Below are 15,097 nucleotides of genomic sequence, written 5' to 3' on the forward strand. Positions count from 1 at the left end.
CCAGCGCGGGCGAAGAGGAGCTGCCCAGGGCTGTAGGTGGTGCTCGCCCAGCCCGCGGCTGTGTGCCCTGCAGGGCTGTGCTGCCTCAGCGCCTGGAGCACCTGCAGAGCGTCGGGAATAGGTCCATAAGTCTCCAAATCCATCTAGCAGTGCTTAAAGGAGTGTAAAGGTTCGAGTGTTGAGTTTAAGGCTGCAGAACAGCTGCAGGGTGTTGGCTCCTGTGAACGCTCCAGAGTATCTGATTACTGGGACTTATTTAATTCCTCTTTCAGAGTTTTCTCTTGTATTCTCTGTTGTGTTCATCTGTAGTATGAACTAATACACAACTGATGTACAGTATTGTGTGGATACAGAGTGTTTGATGCTTGCCTGAAAATTAGTGGGAGCAAGAGAGACTTCTGTCTGCGTTTAGCTTAATGGTGATATGCAACAGCAATTTACTATTCCAGCAGAACAGTTATCCTTAAATAATGCAGCGAGTGCTGTATTAGTGACTAAGACTAAAAGTAGATTTAGTGAGTTATCCAATCCTGACCTCTGCTTTTGCAGGTGAAGCTCTATTCCCTCATGCTTGGATCTGCTCACTTCTGATAAGTGCTATTTTAAGACTCTGTTGGGCATAGGCAATGAAGCCACGCCATGCTGGAAACCCTTCTGATTCAAATGTTTGCCTCTGATGGACAGAGCCTGAGGTTCTTGAGCCTTATTTGAAAGGTTACTTTTAAAAAGAATATGGAAATATACAACCCTATAAACATGTGCAAAGCAAACTAACATGCTGAGAACACCCTTTTTATGTTACTGTTCAACATTCATACTGCTCTACCTCCCAAAAACCCAAACTGGAGAAATGACAGCCCGATTATTTTAGGTATTTTTTTCTAAGAAGGTAGAATTCATCTTTTATACGGGAAGCATGCCTTGAAAATGAAGGCTGTTTTTTGGTTTTGGGAGAGTGCAGAGTACTTTTGAGAAATCATTCAACATGAAAGCTCTTCAGCTTTCATGAAGAATTTCAGCAAGCAGGTAGGTGTCAAGTGTGCTGGTAATTAGCATTTTAGCTCTTCTCTCTTGCTTGCCTTAGGATTTGATGAGCATGCTGTCAAGAATGAGAGGTGTTTTTCCTTTGCAAAAGGCATAAATCACAAATCCATGTACCATGTTAAATGCAGTTTTCTTTTGTGCTTGCAGAGTTTGGAGCCCCTTCCAATGCCAGGGCCAGACTTTGGTGCCTTGGGAGAGGAAGCTGAACTGGTTGAAGTTGAACCTGAGACCAAGCAGGAGATTCTTGAAAACAAAGATGTAAGTGCCTGAACAGCATCCTGATTTTTTGTAAGGAGAAATGCCTTGGCATTCTTTCTTCCTTATTTTTCCTAAGGCAACTCTGTAAGCTATGGTTTGAGATGTGAAATAATTACATTCAGTACTGTGAGATTAATCTGATGTTATCTGGTTCCTGTTCTGGTTTTTTTCCCCTACCACAGAGTTGTTATTAAAATTCAGCTTTGAGCTAATAGATGTGTTTCCAGATGCTGCTTCCCTCTCTCTTTCCTGAGAGATCACCACTCCTGCAGCACTGCTTAGGAGCAAACCAAGTACCTGTCCCTCACCTGCTCCAGTGCAGTATTAGCCAGGTGAGGGGGAGGTGCCACCACCTCAGCTAGGTTACTAAGGGACATACTGACTTCAGCAGAGGATGGGCTCTGGTTTTTTAATACATATTTTACATCTAAGAGCGTGGCCCATGATGCACTTAGTTGTGCTAGAGGATGAGATATCATATGCTAGCTTAGCTTTTGTTAAAATTTTCATTTCCCTTATGGTATTTAGAGTGATCCTCACTAGGAGCTTGGTAATGACAGTTGGGTTTTATTTAGTTCATTATGTACATATTCTGAGAGCTTTTTGTAAGCAGTGCTAGAATGCTCTTCTTGTATGTGAGCACACAGAGTTGTACAGATACGTATGATACAGGTAGTATCTGAATATATATCTTATATAACAAGAGGAATGTTTTTAAGAGAGTAGAAAACCTCATCATGCCAGTGATCTTCATCTGCATGTTAAGATGCACTACTCCAGTGGTAGGGATCATTTTGATAGAGTTTAAATATTTATGGCTTGTAGGTTTGTTTGTTGTTTGTTCTTTTTCTTTTAACTCTTTGCTTATGTGTAGCTGATCCAAGAAGTACCTAACAACTATGACTACATGTTTTGGTTTGGGTGTCTTAATATTTGTGTGCTTTCTGCAGTTATTTCCTTGTCCATACAACACATAAAACTAAAATCCCAGCAGCTACAGCCTGTGTTTATTCTGCTACAACCAGTATTAGAGTCCTTTTTACTAAAATTTTCATGCTAAGGGAACAGCTTCCCAGAATCACAGATAGCACTGATTTCTGATAATGTAGGTTAGCAGTGATTAGCCCTAGGAATCATCAGGGGTTTTCACTTGGACATTAATGACTTTTCTTCATTGGTGATTTTGATGTTCATTATTAGATGCAAATTCAGTATTTGTGTGTAAACATCTGTTCTGTTTAGGTGGTGGTTCAGCATGTGCACTTTGATGGACTTGGAAGGACCAAAGATGACATTATCATGTATGAAATCTCTGATGTTTTCAAGGCTAAAAATCTCATTGATGTAAGTACTGTAGTGACTATCAGACCTACTGTTTGAAAATGCAGGCTAATTAAGGAAAAAATTTTCTCTCATTTTCCTACTTTGTGCTTCTCCCTTTAGACATGGGGCAACTGTGTCACATTTTGCAATGATTCTTATCTGTGATACAGAAGTCAAACTTTAACATGAAATACTGGCAGGTACTTCATTTTCTGATGTATTCAACTCAAAGGTGATGTGAAATGGCAAACAGTACTCAGATACTTTTTTCAGCTTCACTCTTTTAGTTTGAGAGTTGCTGACTGTGTAGGTGACACTTCCAGTTAGTTTGCTTAACATGAATTACTGAATTTCAGCACAGATAACTGATACCAGTTTCCACAGTGGATCAAAGCCTGAGTTAGGCTGGGTGTCTTTGCACTTTTAGGTGGTGATTCCTTCTGGACTGTGACTGGCAGTTAGACCTGTAAATTGGTCTAAATTTAAACAGATTAGAGTGTTTGGGTTTTTGCCAAAAAGAGGGCCCCATAAATAGATGTGGGAGTTTTAACTTGTGAAACCTATTTGAATAGTAGGTTTAAGTGTACAACAATCAGGAAGCAAACAACAGGTAGGAATTGAGCCAGATGCTCTGAATTTCATTTATTTCTTTCCAAGTACAAGTGTTAAAGTGGTTGTGACCTGTTTTGAAGGTGATAAATGTGTCTGTGTATACAAAATCTGTGAATGTTGTACAACTTAGCTGCATTTTAACTATTTTATCTTCGCTGTTTTTTGGTAACCTCAGATAGACTAGATGATCTTGAAAGTCCCTTCCAATCCAAACTATCCCATGATTCTATGACTGAGCTACTTTTCTCGTCCTGTAGGTGATGAGAAAATCACATGAAGCTCGTGAAAAGTTGCTTCGTCTAGGAATCTTTAGACAGGTAGATGTGCTGATTGATACCTGCCAAGGTATGTATTGCCTCAGGAATCCTCACTGTTTTTCTCACACACACATAGGCACATCAATACCTATAATGTTATAGGCTGGACATTTTTTGTGTGTAACTTACTTCCTTGTATGCCTCTGTATATTTCAGCTGAACACATGGGTGTGCTAGATACACAGATGTATGTATCTATGTCTGTTTGTCTTTGAAGATGTATTTGCATGTGTCTCTATATATATATTTAAGTATTACTTGTATACATGCAAAAATGAATGAATTTTCAACACTAAAAGAATTAATAGTACACATTCCTTAATGCACAGTTTCAGGGAACACGTGAGGAAAAGCTTGAAGATGTGTCCTGTAATTCCATGCATTACACATCACAGAACTGACATTAAATGATTAAAGCCAGTCATGCTGAGATTGAAACAAGTTATGCACCAATATCCAAAGGACATCTCTTCCCCAAGCCATATCTCTTTGTAGTGTGGTCTTTTATCCTTTAACTCAACCAGTTTTCAAATCATACAAATAATCTTCTGTCTGCATTTATTAATTAACTTTTTAGAGATAACATGCACTTGTTTGTTTCTGTAGGAGATGATGCCCTTCCCAATGGTTTAGATGTGACCTTTGAGGTAACAGAATTGAGGAGGCTGACTGGGAGCTATAACACTATGGTTGGCAACAATGAAGGGAGCATGGTATGAATCGTTTCAAATTATTAGTAAAGCCTGTTGATATTCCTCTTACTTTCAGTTTCAAACCTAGCAAGGAATTTGGTGGTCTAAGCCAAATTATCTGTTTGATCCAGCTTTACTAAGGCTTTGCCAGACCTTTGTGTCTGAAGGGTCTTTGTATTAGTCAAGCTTGCAGTCAGCAAAAGCCTATTTTGAGCTGGAGGAGAATGCTGGAGCTTCCAGCTCAGCATGTTCATTTTTTTATTCTTGAAACTGCTTGAATTATTTCTTGATAATATTTAAGATGTTTTATCTACTGGAGAGATTGGTAAGGAATTTGGCACTTCATTTCTGTGAGATATATTTAAAGTGTTTTTCTTCTCAGTCAAAATTCTTTATATTTGACTTAGAAATGGCATTGTCCTTGTTTTTCACTCTTTTAGCCCAGTATCAGTTATTCTGGGCTGCAGAACACAAGGTTTTCCAGAATCATACAAGCTGTAGAACTTGTTTTCATATGATTCAGTTAAGGATTCATCAGATGAAAATCTTGTCTGAAAAATATTTGCCAATTGACACAAAAACCATCACCTGTACTATTGGTCTGTGAATGTGCTTTGAACAGAAGTGCAGGTGTAAGCAGATCCTGCTTTCAGGTGCTCATCCTGCACACTTTCTGCCTTCTCACGTGCACAGTGCAGCTTTGCCTGGGGCTGGGAGATAAGCCAGATCAAGGGACTCATCCTTTTCTTCTTAGGGGTATTTTTAACCTGGATAAGATACTGCATGACTCAGGTGATGGTGTTTAGCATGTGCAGGGAGAATAGGAACTGGCTGAGTTGAGAGTTGGTTATGCAGCTGCACTGCTGAGAGCCATGTCCAGGGTGTCATGGCCTGAAGGAAACCAGTAGGGAACACTCCTTGTTGGTTCCAGTGCTGCTGAAAACCAACTGAAAGCTACTTTGGTTTCTCTTTGTACTCTGATTTTAATTTGTACAGAGCAGTAAAACTTTTGAGTGCTGTAAAAGCAAGACTTGTATACACTGGTATTGGCGACACAGATTGTTTCCTAAGAGTTGACAAGATTTGACTTTTATTCTAATCCCTTAAATTCATCTGAAGCCTCTGTATCTAATATTTCATACTTAAAGCCCTCAGATAACTTCATCATAGCCTTCATTACAACGTTCAGGTGACTGGTTTGCTTCCAATACCTCTTAGACAAAGGCAGTCAGGATTTGGGAGCTTTCTAACATTTTTTTACAGCAGAACACGGAATGATAGTACAGTCCTGGTAGCATCTATGTTTGAAGGAAACCTGCTCCATCCTGTCTGCCAAAGGGCCAAGAGCTGCCAAAAGGATGCAGTGAATTTGTGTCAGAACAGGCAAAAGTGTTTCACTAGTTTCTGGAGAATTGCAAATGTGTGTTGTACTGCCATCAGGACTGGTTGCAAAAGGATCTTGTTACTCACAACAAAAATACAGGGAAGTGGCTCTGTAGTTTTCCATTTTCCATTGGCTTTGGTTCCAGTAAAATCTACCTGACAGGTATTTTTCCTGATGATCGGCTGAAAAGTCTGCAGTTACAGAGCAGCTGCTTGTTATACCAAAATCGTGTTCTCCAGGGCTTTGGGACTGGCTGGGAGATTTCTCTTGAAGTAATAGCAGCACTGATGATCCAGTGAGAATGCAGATTAAGTCAGCAGCTACTGGACAGCAGTAGAAATTGGATGATCAGCTGTAACTGGTGCTGCTGGGATGGTTTTTGCTGGCACTGCAAAGAGAAATCTAACTTAAAAGAAAAACATACTAAGTTGTAAGTCTTCTTAGTGTTTTCATTTCTTATTCTCATGGTAGATATGCTTGTCTTCAGCATATGATTAAGGTGCAAGACAGCACACTGTATGAAATGTTGTGATGTGTTTGTGTTTTTTTCCATTTCCTATAGGTACTTGGGCTCAAGTTCCCAAATCTCTTTGGCCGTGCAGAGAAGGTAACCTTCCAGTTCTCCTATGGAACAAAGGAAACTTCATATGGCCTGTCCTTCTTCAAACCACAGCCTGGAAACTTTGAAAGAAAGTAGGGGATGCATTTTTGAGTACTTTTTTTTTAGTGAAAAAATATAAAACAATTAATAAGATCTTTCATTGAGTAAGAATTGCATTTATTCCTTTCCTGGGGGTCTGTTAATGATGTAGCAGAGCTGGTTTCTTAAGATTTTGTGATTATTCAAAACTCCACCTAGTTACAGTTTCCCTTTCAAACCTGCCAGTAATGTTGTGTTTCAGTTTTTCAGTTAATGTGTATAAAGTGACTGGACAATTCCCTTGGAGTTCTCTGCGTGAAACGGATAGAGGAATATCGACAGAATTTAATGTAAGTGTAGCACAAGGGTTTGTGGAACATGTGCTTCGTGTGCATTTAATTTGGGTCACTGAGCTGGCTGCAAATACATGGTTTGCTTTTTTAGTGATTGGATCACCTGTGCACAGAGCTGACTTCTCCTTATTTGAAGGAGCTCAGCAATCTGAGAATGACAGAGGTCATGCACCTCAGTTGTTTTGCTAGAATTCAATCTTACTTCGGCCATATGAAAATGTTAATGTGTTTTTCTCCAAATTTATATGTTTACAATTGCCCTTCCAGAAAGGCAGCTGGTTGCCTACCTTCTGTATCAGCCCAATTCCAGATATGTTTTCATTTGGGATGGATTTAGTAGTGTGCACCTAACCCTTGGCTGGAGCACAATTAGCATTACTCTGAAATGAAAAAATTTTTATCTCTGATTCAAGAAGTTTGGAAACAAAAACCATTGACTCAAGTATAAAAAATGTTTGCTTTAATTTCGTAACAAAATTTTCATGTCTTACTCAATTCTTTCTTTGTAGTTTCCAATCTGGAAGACCAATCACACGCTGAAGTGGGAGGGTGTGTGGAGAGAACTTGGCTGCCTTGCTAGAACAGCATCCTTTTCTGTTCGAGAAGAAAGTGGACACTCTCTTAAATCCTCTCTCTCTGTAAGGCTCTCTCAATGATAATTTTTTAAAACACGATTTTTCTGAGTTATCTCAGATTTATGCATGACACCAAAGGAGCTTTCTGTCTTAGTAAGTAGTGTCTTTTGCTTCAAATATCTTCTGTGTTTGGTCATTCCCACAGAGTCATCAGGAGGCCCAAAGAGAACACAGAATCATAGTTGACTGTGGCGCTTTGACATGGGCTGGCTTGTTTCTTCTGCAGGGCCTCCCTCCATCTCACCTGCCATCTGCTTTTGCAGAACTCTCTTGATTTGTAGCAGTCAGGATGAGAAAATCCCTCATCCTACAGTTGCTGTGCCTTGTCTAAACATTCTTTCCTACAGTGGTTTTTAGTTGCTTGTCATCTTTCTCTTGTAGCTTACAAATTGTTGGGGATAAACTATTTGCAGATTATTGTCACAAAATTGGTGGTTTACATCTAGGGCATTGCTGCTGCTCTATTTCTAGGGCATACCATGGCCAAAAAGTATAAATGTGTGCATTTCATGTGGCCTCTAAATTCAGAACTAAGTCAGTCTGTAGGTATATTGTGCCCAGATCCATGAAGCTACACTTGGCTTAGCTGGAGCTGTGGTTGTTTTACACGGTTCACACAGTTTTGAAAGGAAAATAAGTGTCACTTGAGGTATTCAACAGGTATGAGAACCTAAAAGTAATTCTTCGTTTCTTTTCAGCATGCCATGGTCATCGACTCCCGGAACTCCTCAATCCTGCCAAAACGAGGTGCTTTGCTGAAAATTAATCAGGTAGTGTTGAATCACTTATACTACTCACTTGATTTTATCTGTGTGTTTGTGTAAATCTTACTGTATTTAATTGATGTTCATGTTAACAATGTCTAAAGTTCAAAATTAATCTTACATTACCTAGGAGACCATGAGGACTAGTGTTTACTTTTTCCGTTGACAGACTGTGCCTTTTAAAATCATGGAAGTTTTTTATGGTGGCAAATTTGCATTTGTATCTCATTGGTCAAACAGCACAGTCATTCTGTCTCACCATTAATGTTAAATTATTTATTACCTGGGACACTATCCCTGACAGTATTTACTCTGCACTTTGGGTAGCTGTTAATTAGTCCTTCTTTTCTAACACTCTCATGTAAGACTGCCAGGCTGTGGTCCTGTTGGTACTTAGAAAAATTGTAAGTCTGAAAATAAAAGTGAAAGACTGGGTGAAAATAACCCTCCAAGCGCAGACATGTATCATTGTGGCACAGAAAATGGTTTCAATTCTTGTTACATTCAGAGCTTTTAGAAAAGCTTTGACTTTTCTTCTGTATGGGGTTAATACTTCAGAAGAACTCATTTCTGTAATGGCTCTGAAATGCCACTGGAACCTGAAGTGTTCCTGTAAGCAGCAGTGAACGGTTCTGAGTGAGAAAGGTGGTTATAATTCAGGGTTTAGATCTTGTCTCTAGCACTGAGTCAGTCACTTGTTATTCTCAGCCCCCAGTGGTGTAATGCAGCTGGCTGGCCCTTCAGCCCTGTTTGGTACACATGAGATCTGGTGTACAGGCTTTAGTCTTCAGCCCTGTACATAAAGGCTGATTTCACACATGAATCTTCTCAGATCTGGGGAAATACTGTAGGAGTTTTTTGGATGATGAATTTTCTGGCTCTGTGCTATTTGCTGTCATTTACAAAATGGCTTAGAAAGCAGCAGTTTGGTTTAAGATTTGTGGGATAAAAATACAGCTCATTATTCTGAGGGTCCTGCCTGCATTGGTCCAAAATTCAGTTGTCTCTTTGTGTCAGTGCTTCTGTATTGTACAGAAGAACACTGCTTGTGCTGATGCAGACATGCTGAACTTTTAGAGGGAAGAAACATAATATCTGTTACAACTTTCATAAACTTCTGTCTTTGCAGGAGCTGGCTGGCTACACAGGTGGAGATGTGAGCTTCCTAAAAGAGGATTTTGAATTTCAGCTGAATAAGCAACTTCTCTGGGATTCGGTAATTTCTTCTAAGATACTTTAGGAATTCATCTGAGGTTATTGAACCTATGTCTTATGGTGAATTTTTCACCATGGATTAGAAAAAGCACTGTGAAAGATGGATGGTGTAGGTATCTTGATTTGGTTTTTTGAAAAGTGAACTATTCTTTATTTTTAACCTTCTGTTCCTCCATGCACAGTCACACTGGAGGTAAGTGTTCTGGGAAGTACAACCTGTTTGGCAATTATCCATGTGACCTCTTTTCCTTCCAGAAGTAACATTGGTCATGTTTGTTCTTTGTCATCTTTCTTTGGAGTGATTTTTCTAAAACTTTGAAAGCTTTTGAAAAACTTCAAAGTTTTGAAACCTGGTCACGAATATTCTGACTAATCTCGGTTTGGTTTTCTTTTGTAATTGACATTATGAATATATAACCACTCATTTTGGTATCCTAGCATGGAATTATTTATTCCTTGTAAAATTATTGGGAATGAATGGGGAGACTGATTTCCCTACTTGCTCTACAGCATCTTATGAATAACAAACAGTTTAAGTTCCAATAAAATAGACACTTGGCACCATGAGAAGTTTGTATGAAGCTCCAGTCTGCCACCCCTTCGGCAGAATACATCACAGATTTCATGGTCTGGTGCTTACATTAGTGCTTTGGTCTGGAGTCTCTATGTGGTTTTGGAAGAAATTCTTGTATCAGCGTCACTTAAAGTCTTGGTTTGGTTGGTAGAGCAGTTCTTGTGTGTACCAGCTAGATTTCCTTTAGAAATGGTGCTGGAAAACTCCCCAGTTCATGTTTCATGTCTTACAGGAACATAGAGATTTAAGTTTCAGGCAGCTTTAACAGCATAGACCCAGTATCACAGAATTACAGAATGGGTCAGGTTGGAAGGGACCACAGTGGGTAATCTGGTCCAATCCCCTGGTTTGAGCAGGGTCATCCTAGAGCACATGGCACATTAGGTGGAAATAGCTTTTTTTCTGCTTGTTGAAATAAGAATTTCAGTGTATCCTAGGGATATTTCTTTCTGTATTTAGAAAGTGCTTTATCATATGGAGATAGCACAGTAAGTTCTTCTCACAGCTGAATGGGGAATTAAACAGCAAGATTTAAAAATCAGAGGTTACAATAATTTGCATCCCAAAGGTATTCACAGTAGATCTCACCATCTGGCAGTGGTACTTCTACCTGGTACACAGGTGATTAAATGTATTTATGATAGGGATTTGACTCTCAAGAATTCCTTAGTATAGATAAGCAGTAATCTCTATGTTTATTTGATGTCAGTATAGTGAGTTGCAGAAGATGCTCATTTAATATAAGGCTAATTTACAGACAGGTAATAATTGAATTTTTGGCAGCTATTTGTTGGACTTAGTCTCCTATGGGTTTCAAACTGCCAGAAGCAATTTATGTCAGCAGTTTGTTTTATTTCAAGGCCCAAACATTCATAAGAAAACAGAAGCTGGATGAGGTTGTGTTCCCATAAGCTATTGTGAAAGTAGCATTTGGTTCAGATGTGCTGTATTGACTTTTTCAAGGCACAACACTGCATGAAAGAAAGAGGGCAGCAACGACCAAGAGTTTCCTGAAAATCCAACACTGATGGAGCGATACCTGTGCATGCATTGTGATCAGCTGCAGTTGTCTGTCAGACTAGTGGGAGCTCTGCCTATTTTTGAGCAATGAAATCTTACTCATACTGTCTTAGGGAAATTAAGTAATACATATTAATAAACAACTTCTTTTTCTCTCCTAAGGTTTTTTCAGCATCACTCTGGGGTGGAATGCTAGTCCCAATTGGAGACAAGCCATCCAGTATAGCTGACAGGCAAGTCTTTAAATGTTTGGTTGGGTTTTTTTTCCAGTCAACACAGGTAATGTATATGGAGAAAACTATAGAAGAGAGAAGCAGTAATAGTTCTGGCTCTGAGGAGAATAAAATGCTTCTGTTTAGCTTTACTTGTATGTTAGGACTCAAGCCATGCCTTCTGGTTTTGATTTTTGTATCAGGATAATATAAATTTATCATTTGCTGTGTAGCAGCTATGCCTGCCAATATTTATGGTTGCAAAATGGTATTCGCCACCTGCAAAATAGTGTAGCAGGCAAAGGTACCACGGTAGGTGATTTTTAGACACAAAGCCACATTGAACTCTGTTGACTTTGTAGACAAATTTGCCTTCTAATAGTAGTGTTCAAAGGTCATGTTACTAAGCCTGTTACAAAGTTATCTTTCAGGCCAAGCATTAAATTTGACTATTCACTAGGTTTTACCTTGGTGGACCAACGAGCGTGCGTGGATTCAGCATGTACAGCATTGGACCCCAGAGTGAAGGTCTGAAACTTTCAAATCCCACTCCTCTGCCAATACTGTAAATATCAGTGTGTTACAAAGAGTCACATTCTGTCCTTAAGCTTAGTATAGCCTAAAAATAATTGCATTCATCCTGTACTTCGAGAAGTGTCCTGGCTTTGATCTGTTACAGATTAGTTGACCATGGAGTAAAACTTGGTATTTAGTTCTTAGTTAAGCCATAAGCTGAGTGTGTGTTCAGACTTGCATACTTCCAGTGTGTCATTTTAATTAGTAAGCAAACTTCAAGCTGGAAAAGTTCCCGTGGTTATAGCAATAGTCACATTAAATCTCTGATACAGCATATGTTCAAGTAGGTTAGGGGAAAGGTAATCTGGTCAACAGAGGCGTTTTGAGAGCCAGGACCTTCCACAGTTCTGTTCCTTACTCTGCTGCCAACTTGATGTTATCAGTGGATTCAATATTCAGTGTATTTTGAAGTTAATTGTTTAATTGTATCAATTTCCCATTTTTAAAACTAAGACAAGTGTTGCAGAGGTGCTCAGGAGGTAGTTGTGATGAAGCATGATTAGCTGCATGCCCCAGGCTGTTCAGGTGAGGGAATGAAGAAACCTTCCTTCACCTGGAAACCTTCCTTCACCTGGAAGGTTTGAAGGATTATGTAAGTGCTAATTGTTTTACCTCATAGTGGTGAGGTTGGAGAGAGAAGCAAATGGGATGAGTTATAAAATGTAGAAGCGCAGTGTAAGACATTGTGTTCTTGTACCTCTAACAACTGGTTCTTCTAATATATTGCACAGTCAGATGCTTTTATTCCAACATTTTGCCTAAACAGGTGATTACTTGGGAGGAGAAGCCTACTGGGCTGGAGGATTGCATCTGTACACCCCTCTCCCTTTCCGGCCAGGCCGTGGTGGGTTTGGAGATCTTTTCCGAACACATTTCTTCCTTAATGCTGGAAACCTCTGCAATCTTAACTATGGTAAGGCTCAATGGAATGAAAACTCTCTTCCTCTCCATATAAAGGCAAAAAGGAGAGCTGTTCTGTGTCTGTTCACTCAGAAGCACTTTGTTTACTGTGTATATTTCACTGCCTCTCAAAAAACTGCTGCTTTTAACTTACATATTTGACAGATTGCCAGTAATTTGTTTAGCTCTCTGCAAAAATTCTAGCAGAACTTGTAGGAAAGAGAGCTAGGATGGTAACAGTAGTGTCTGTGAGCTTTTAAAGTTTGTGGACCAGTGTGGTAATTAACACTTGCTATCTTACACCATTCTGACAGGAGAATGGAATGTGATGTTTTAGTGAAGGTCTATTGTTTACTGGGATGAGCGAAATGAAAAGTGGTGGCATTAGAGTGTAGACAAGGGTGTGGTAACTGATGTAACTTTTTTCCTCCCATCCCCAACTTTTTCAAGATATATTTCAGTGTATTAGTGTATGACTTTTCAGTGTAATTTCAGTCAGTTTTAGGATATAGTGAAAAGCAGATTAATCTACTTGAAAGTATTAGAGAGCCAGTAAATCACAGAATAGAATCACGAATACCTTGGCTTGGAAGGGATCTTTACAACCATTGCATTCCAGGCCAGTAAATCACAGAATAGAATCACAAATGCCTTGGCTGGAAAGGGATCTTTACAACCATTGCATTCCAACTCCCCTGCCATGGGCAGGGACACCTTCCACTATCCCAGTGGAAGGGATCCAACCTGGCCTTGAACACTGCCAGGGATGAGGCATCCACAGCTTCTCTGGCAACCTGTGCCAGTGCCTCAGCACCCTCACAGGGAAGAATTTCTTCCTAATATCTAATCTAGACCTACTCTCTGTCAGTGTGAAGCCATTACTCCTTGTCCTGTCGCTCCAGGCCCTTGCAAATAGTGTTTCCATCTTTATTGTCAACTCCCTCCAGGTACTGGATGTGAGTACTGAAGACATTTAAGTCTTGAGTACTCATTTCCAGGTTCATGCTAGTAGGTACCCTGTGGTGGGAAATGAAGTTCAACCAGCAATCCAACTAAAATCACAGCAGTCTGAGTCCAAGGCGTTTGGCATTTATGGGAGTTGTGGGTAGTAAAAATAAATTCTGAATCTGCAGGAGCTGCCCCTAAATAGTCTGTGTCTTTGAGCTCTGAAAATTCAGTTAGCTTGCAGCCACCTTGACAGTCTACTTTGATTCCAGTTCTCCTGCTCTTTTTCTTGCAGGGGATGGTCCCAGAGCTCACCTGCAGAAGCTGGCAGAGTACATCCGATGGTCCTACGGTGCCGGAATAGTGCTCCGGCTGGGAAACATCGCCAGATTGGAACTTAACTATTGTTTTCCCATGGGAGTACAGGCTGGTGACAGGTTGGTTTGTCACACTGATTTCTGTAGTAGTATCTGGTTTTAAAGGTTGCTGCACTTCTGTGTGGTTTGTCAGAGAGAATTGCTGCCTTTTAGTTTTGTTTATTCTATGCAAACGTAGAGATTTTGGCGCACTCGATGCTGCTCTTCCAGCTCTCTATTCGTGTTGGGTTCCCAGAACATCTTGGTGTAAGACTTTGTTTCTCTAGTTTCAGAGTTCATTAAATTTGAGATCAGTTGTTGAAATGTATGAATAGCTGTGTAGCAGGTTTCATTTCTTTAGAGGAAATGATCACTCACACACTCATGGGATTTTCCTAGCCTTCCAAAAACAATGGATTGGATAATTACCTAGTTTAATGTCTTTACTTGAAAAATGGAAACAAATTTAACTATAGATAAAGGAAGAACAAATTTACTTGTTAGCAACCAATTATCCTACATGGAGCAAATACTGCAGTATGCAGTAAAAAAGCTTCAGGGCCTGTTTTGCCTGTGAATATTGTGTGAGATATCCTGTATTTCATACAGGCATTGGATTATGTTTCCACTTATCAGTCATGTGCAATGTGAGTGAATAGTAGCAATTTGAAAATTATGGGCTTTATTTTGCAAATGTAAATACTTCAAATGGATGACAGATTGGCAAAGCAAAAGCCTTTGTTAGGTGAATTGCAACTTTCCAAAGATTGAAAACCTTGGGAATTTGGGGATAGAACCAATTTTAGTTTCATCAGTGCCTTATATATCACTTACACTGTTCATGATTTGTGTCTTTTCAGGATATGTGATGGTGTTCAGTTTGGAGCAGGAATAAGATTTCTGTAATACAGAAGCATTTTCCATCGCTGTATGAATTTGTGCTTTGCCACTGAAATCAAGACTCTAATATACTTCGATACGGTCTAACTTTTGCCTTGAAATACAGATACACATCTGATGATTTACCTCTTGGACTCCCCAAGAAACTGTATTAAATAATTATGCTCTAATGGTTCATTGTACCTCTGATTATTATGGGAGATGGAGAGTGTTTGTAGGAGTGTAGCTATTTTATCTTACACCTTTTAGTTACTGGTTTTTACTTAAAATATTAGAGAGTGGAGTCAGATATTGGCTTTTGGATATGGTTCACATGATTATGGTTGTCATTGACCTCCATGGCCTTCCCTCTTTCAACCACAATTCTCACAAGTGTT

At 39.5% G+C, this 15,097-nt stretch overlaps 1 protein-coding gene across 1 annotated transcript; it reads left to right on the top strand.

The window, feature by feature from the left end:
* The first annotated feature begins 1,152 nt into the window (after positions 1 to 1,152).
* SAMM50 (SAMM50 sorting and assembly machinery component) lies at positions 1,153 to 14,890 on the top strand. Its single transcript, XM_009082685.1, has 14 exons — positions 1,153 to 1,302; positions 2,545 to 2,646; positions 3,495 to 3,582; positions 4,161 to 4,267; positions 6,193 to 6,323; positions 6,533 to 6,620; positions 7,133 to 7,261; positions 7,957 to 8,028; positions 9,152 to 9,238; positions 10,994 to 11,064; positions 11,504 to 11,571; positions 12,386 to 12,532; positions 13,760 to 13,901; positions 14,681 to 14,890. The coding sequence occupies exons 1-14, from the start codon at positions 1,153 to 1,155 to the stop codon at positions 14,724 to 14,726; spliced, it is 1,428 nt and encodes a 475-aa protein (XP_009080933.1). The 3' UTR covers positions 14,727 to 14,890.
* The last annotated feature ends 207 nt before the right edge of the window (positions 14,891 to 15,097 follow it).

Source organism: Acanthisitta chloris, unplaced genomic scaffold (genome assembly GCF_000695815.1).
Source record: "Acanthisitta chloris isolate BGI_N310 unplaced genomic scaffold, ASM69581v1 scaffold30119, whole genome shotgun sequence".
NCBI classification, from domain to species: Eukaryota; Metazoa; Chordata; class Aves; order Passeriformes; family Acanthisittidae; genus Acanthisitta; species Acanthisitta chloris.

Bases quoted from the DNA above. Each gene is read 5' to 3' on its own strand.
- SAMM50 (XM_009082685.1), top strand. From the start codon at position 1,153: ATGTACCATGTTAAATGCAGTTTTCTTTTGTGCTTGCAGAGTTTGGAG. The intron at 2,647-3,494 runs GTAAGTACTGTA...CTCGTCCTGTAG, and splicing joins AGGCTAAAAATCTCATTGAT to GTGATGAGAAAATCACATGA. The intron at 11,065-11,503 runs GCAAGTCTTTAA...ACTATTCACTAG, and splicing joins CCATCCAGTATAGCTGACAG to GTTTTACCTTGGTGGACCAA.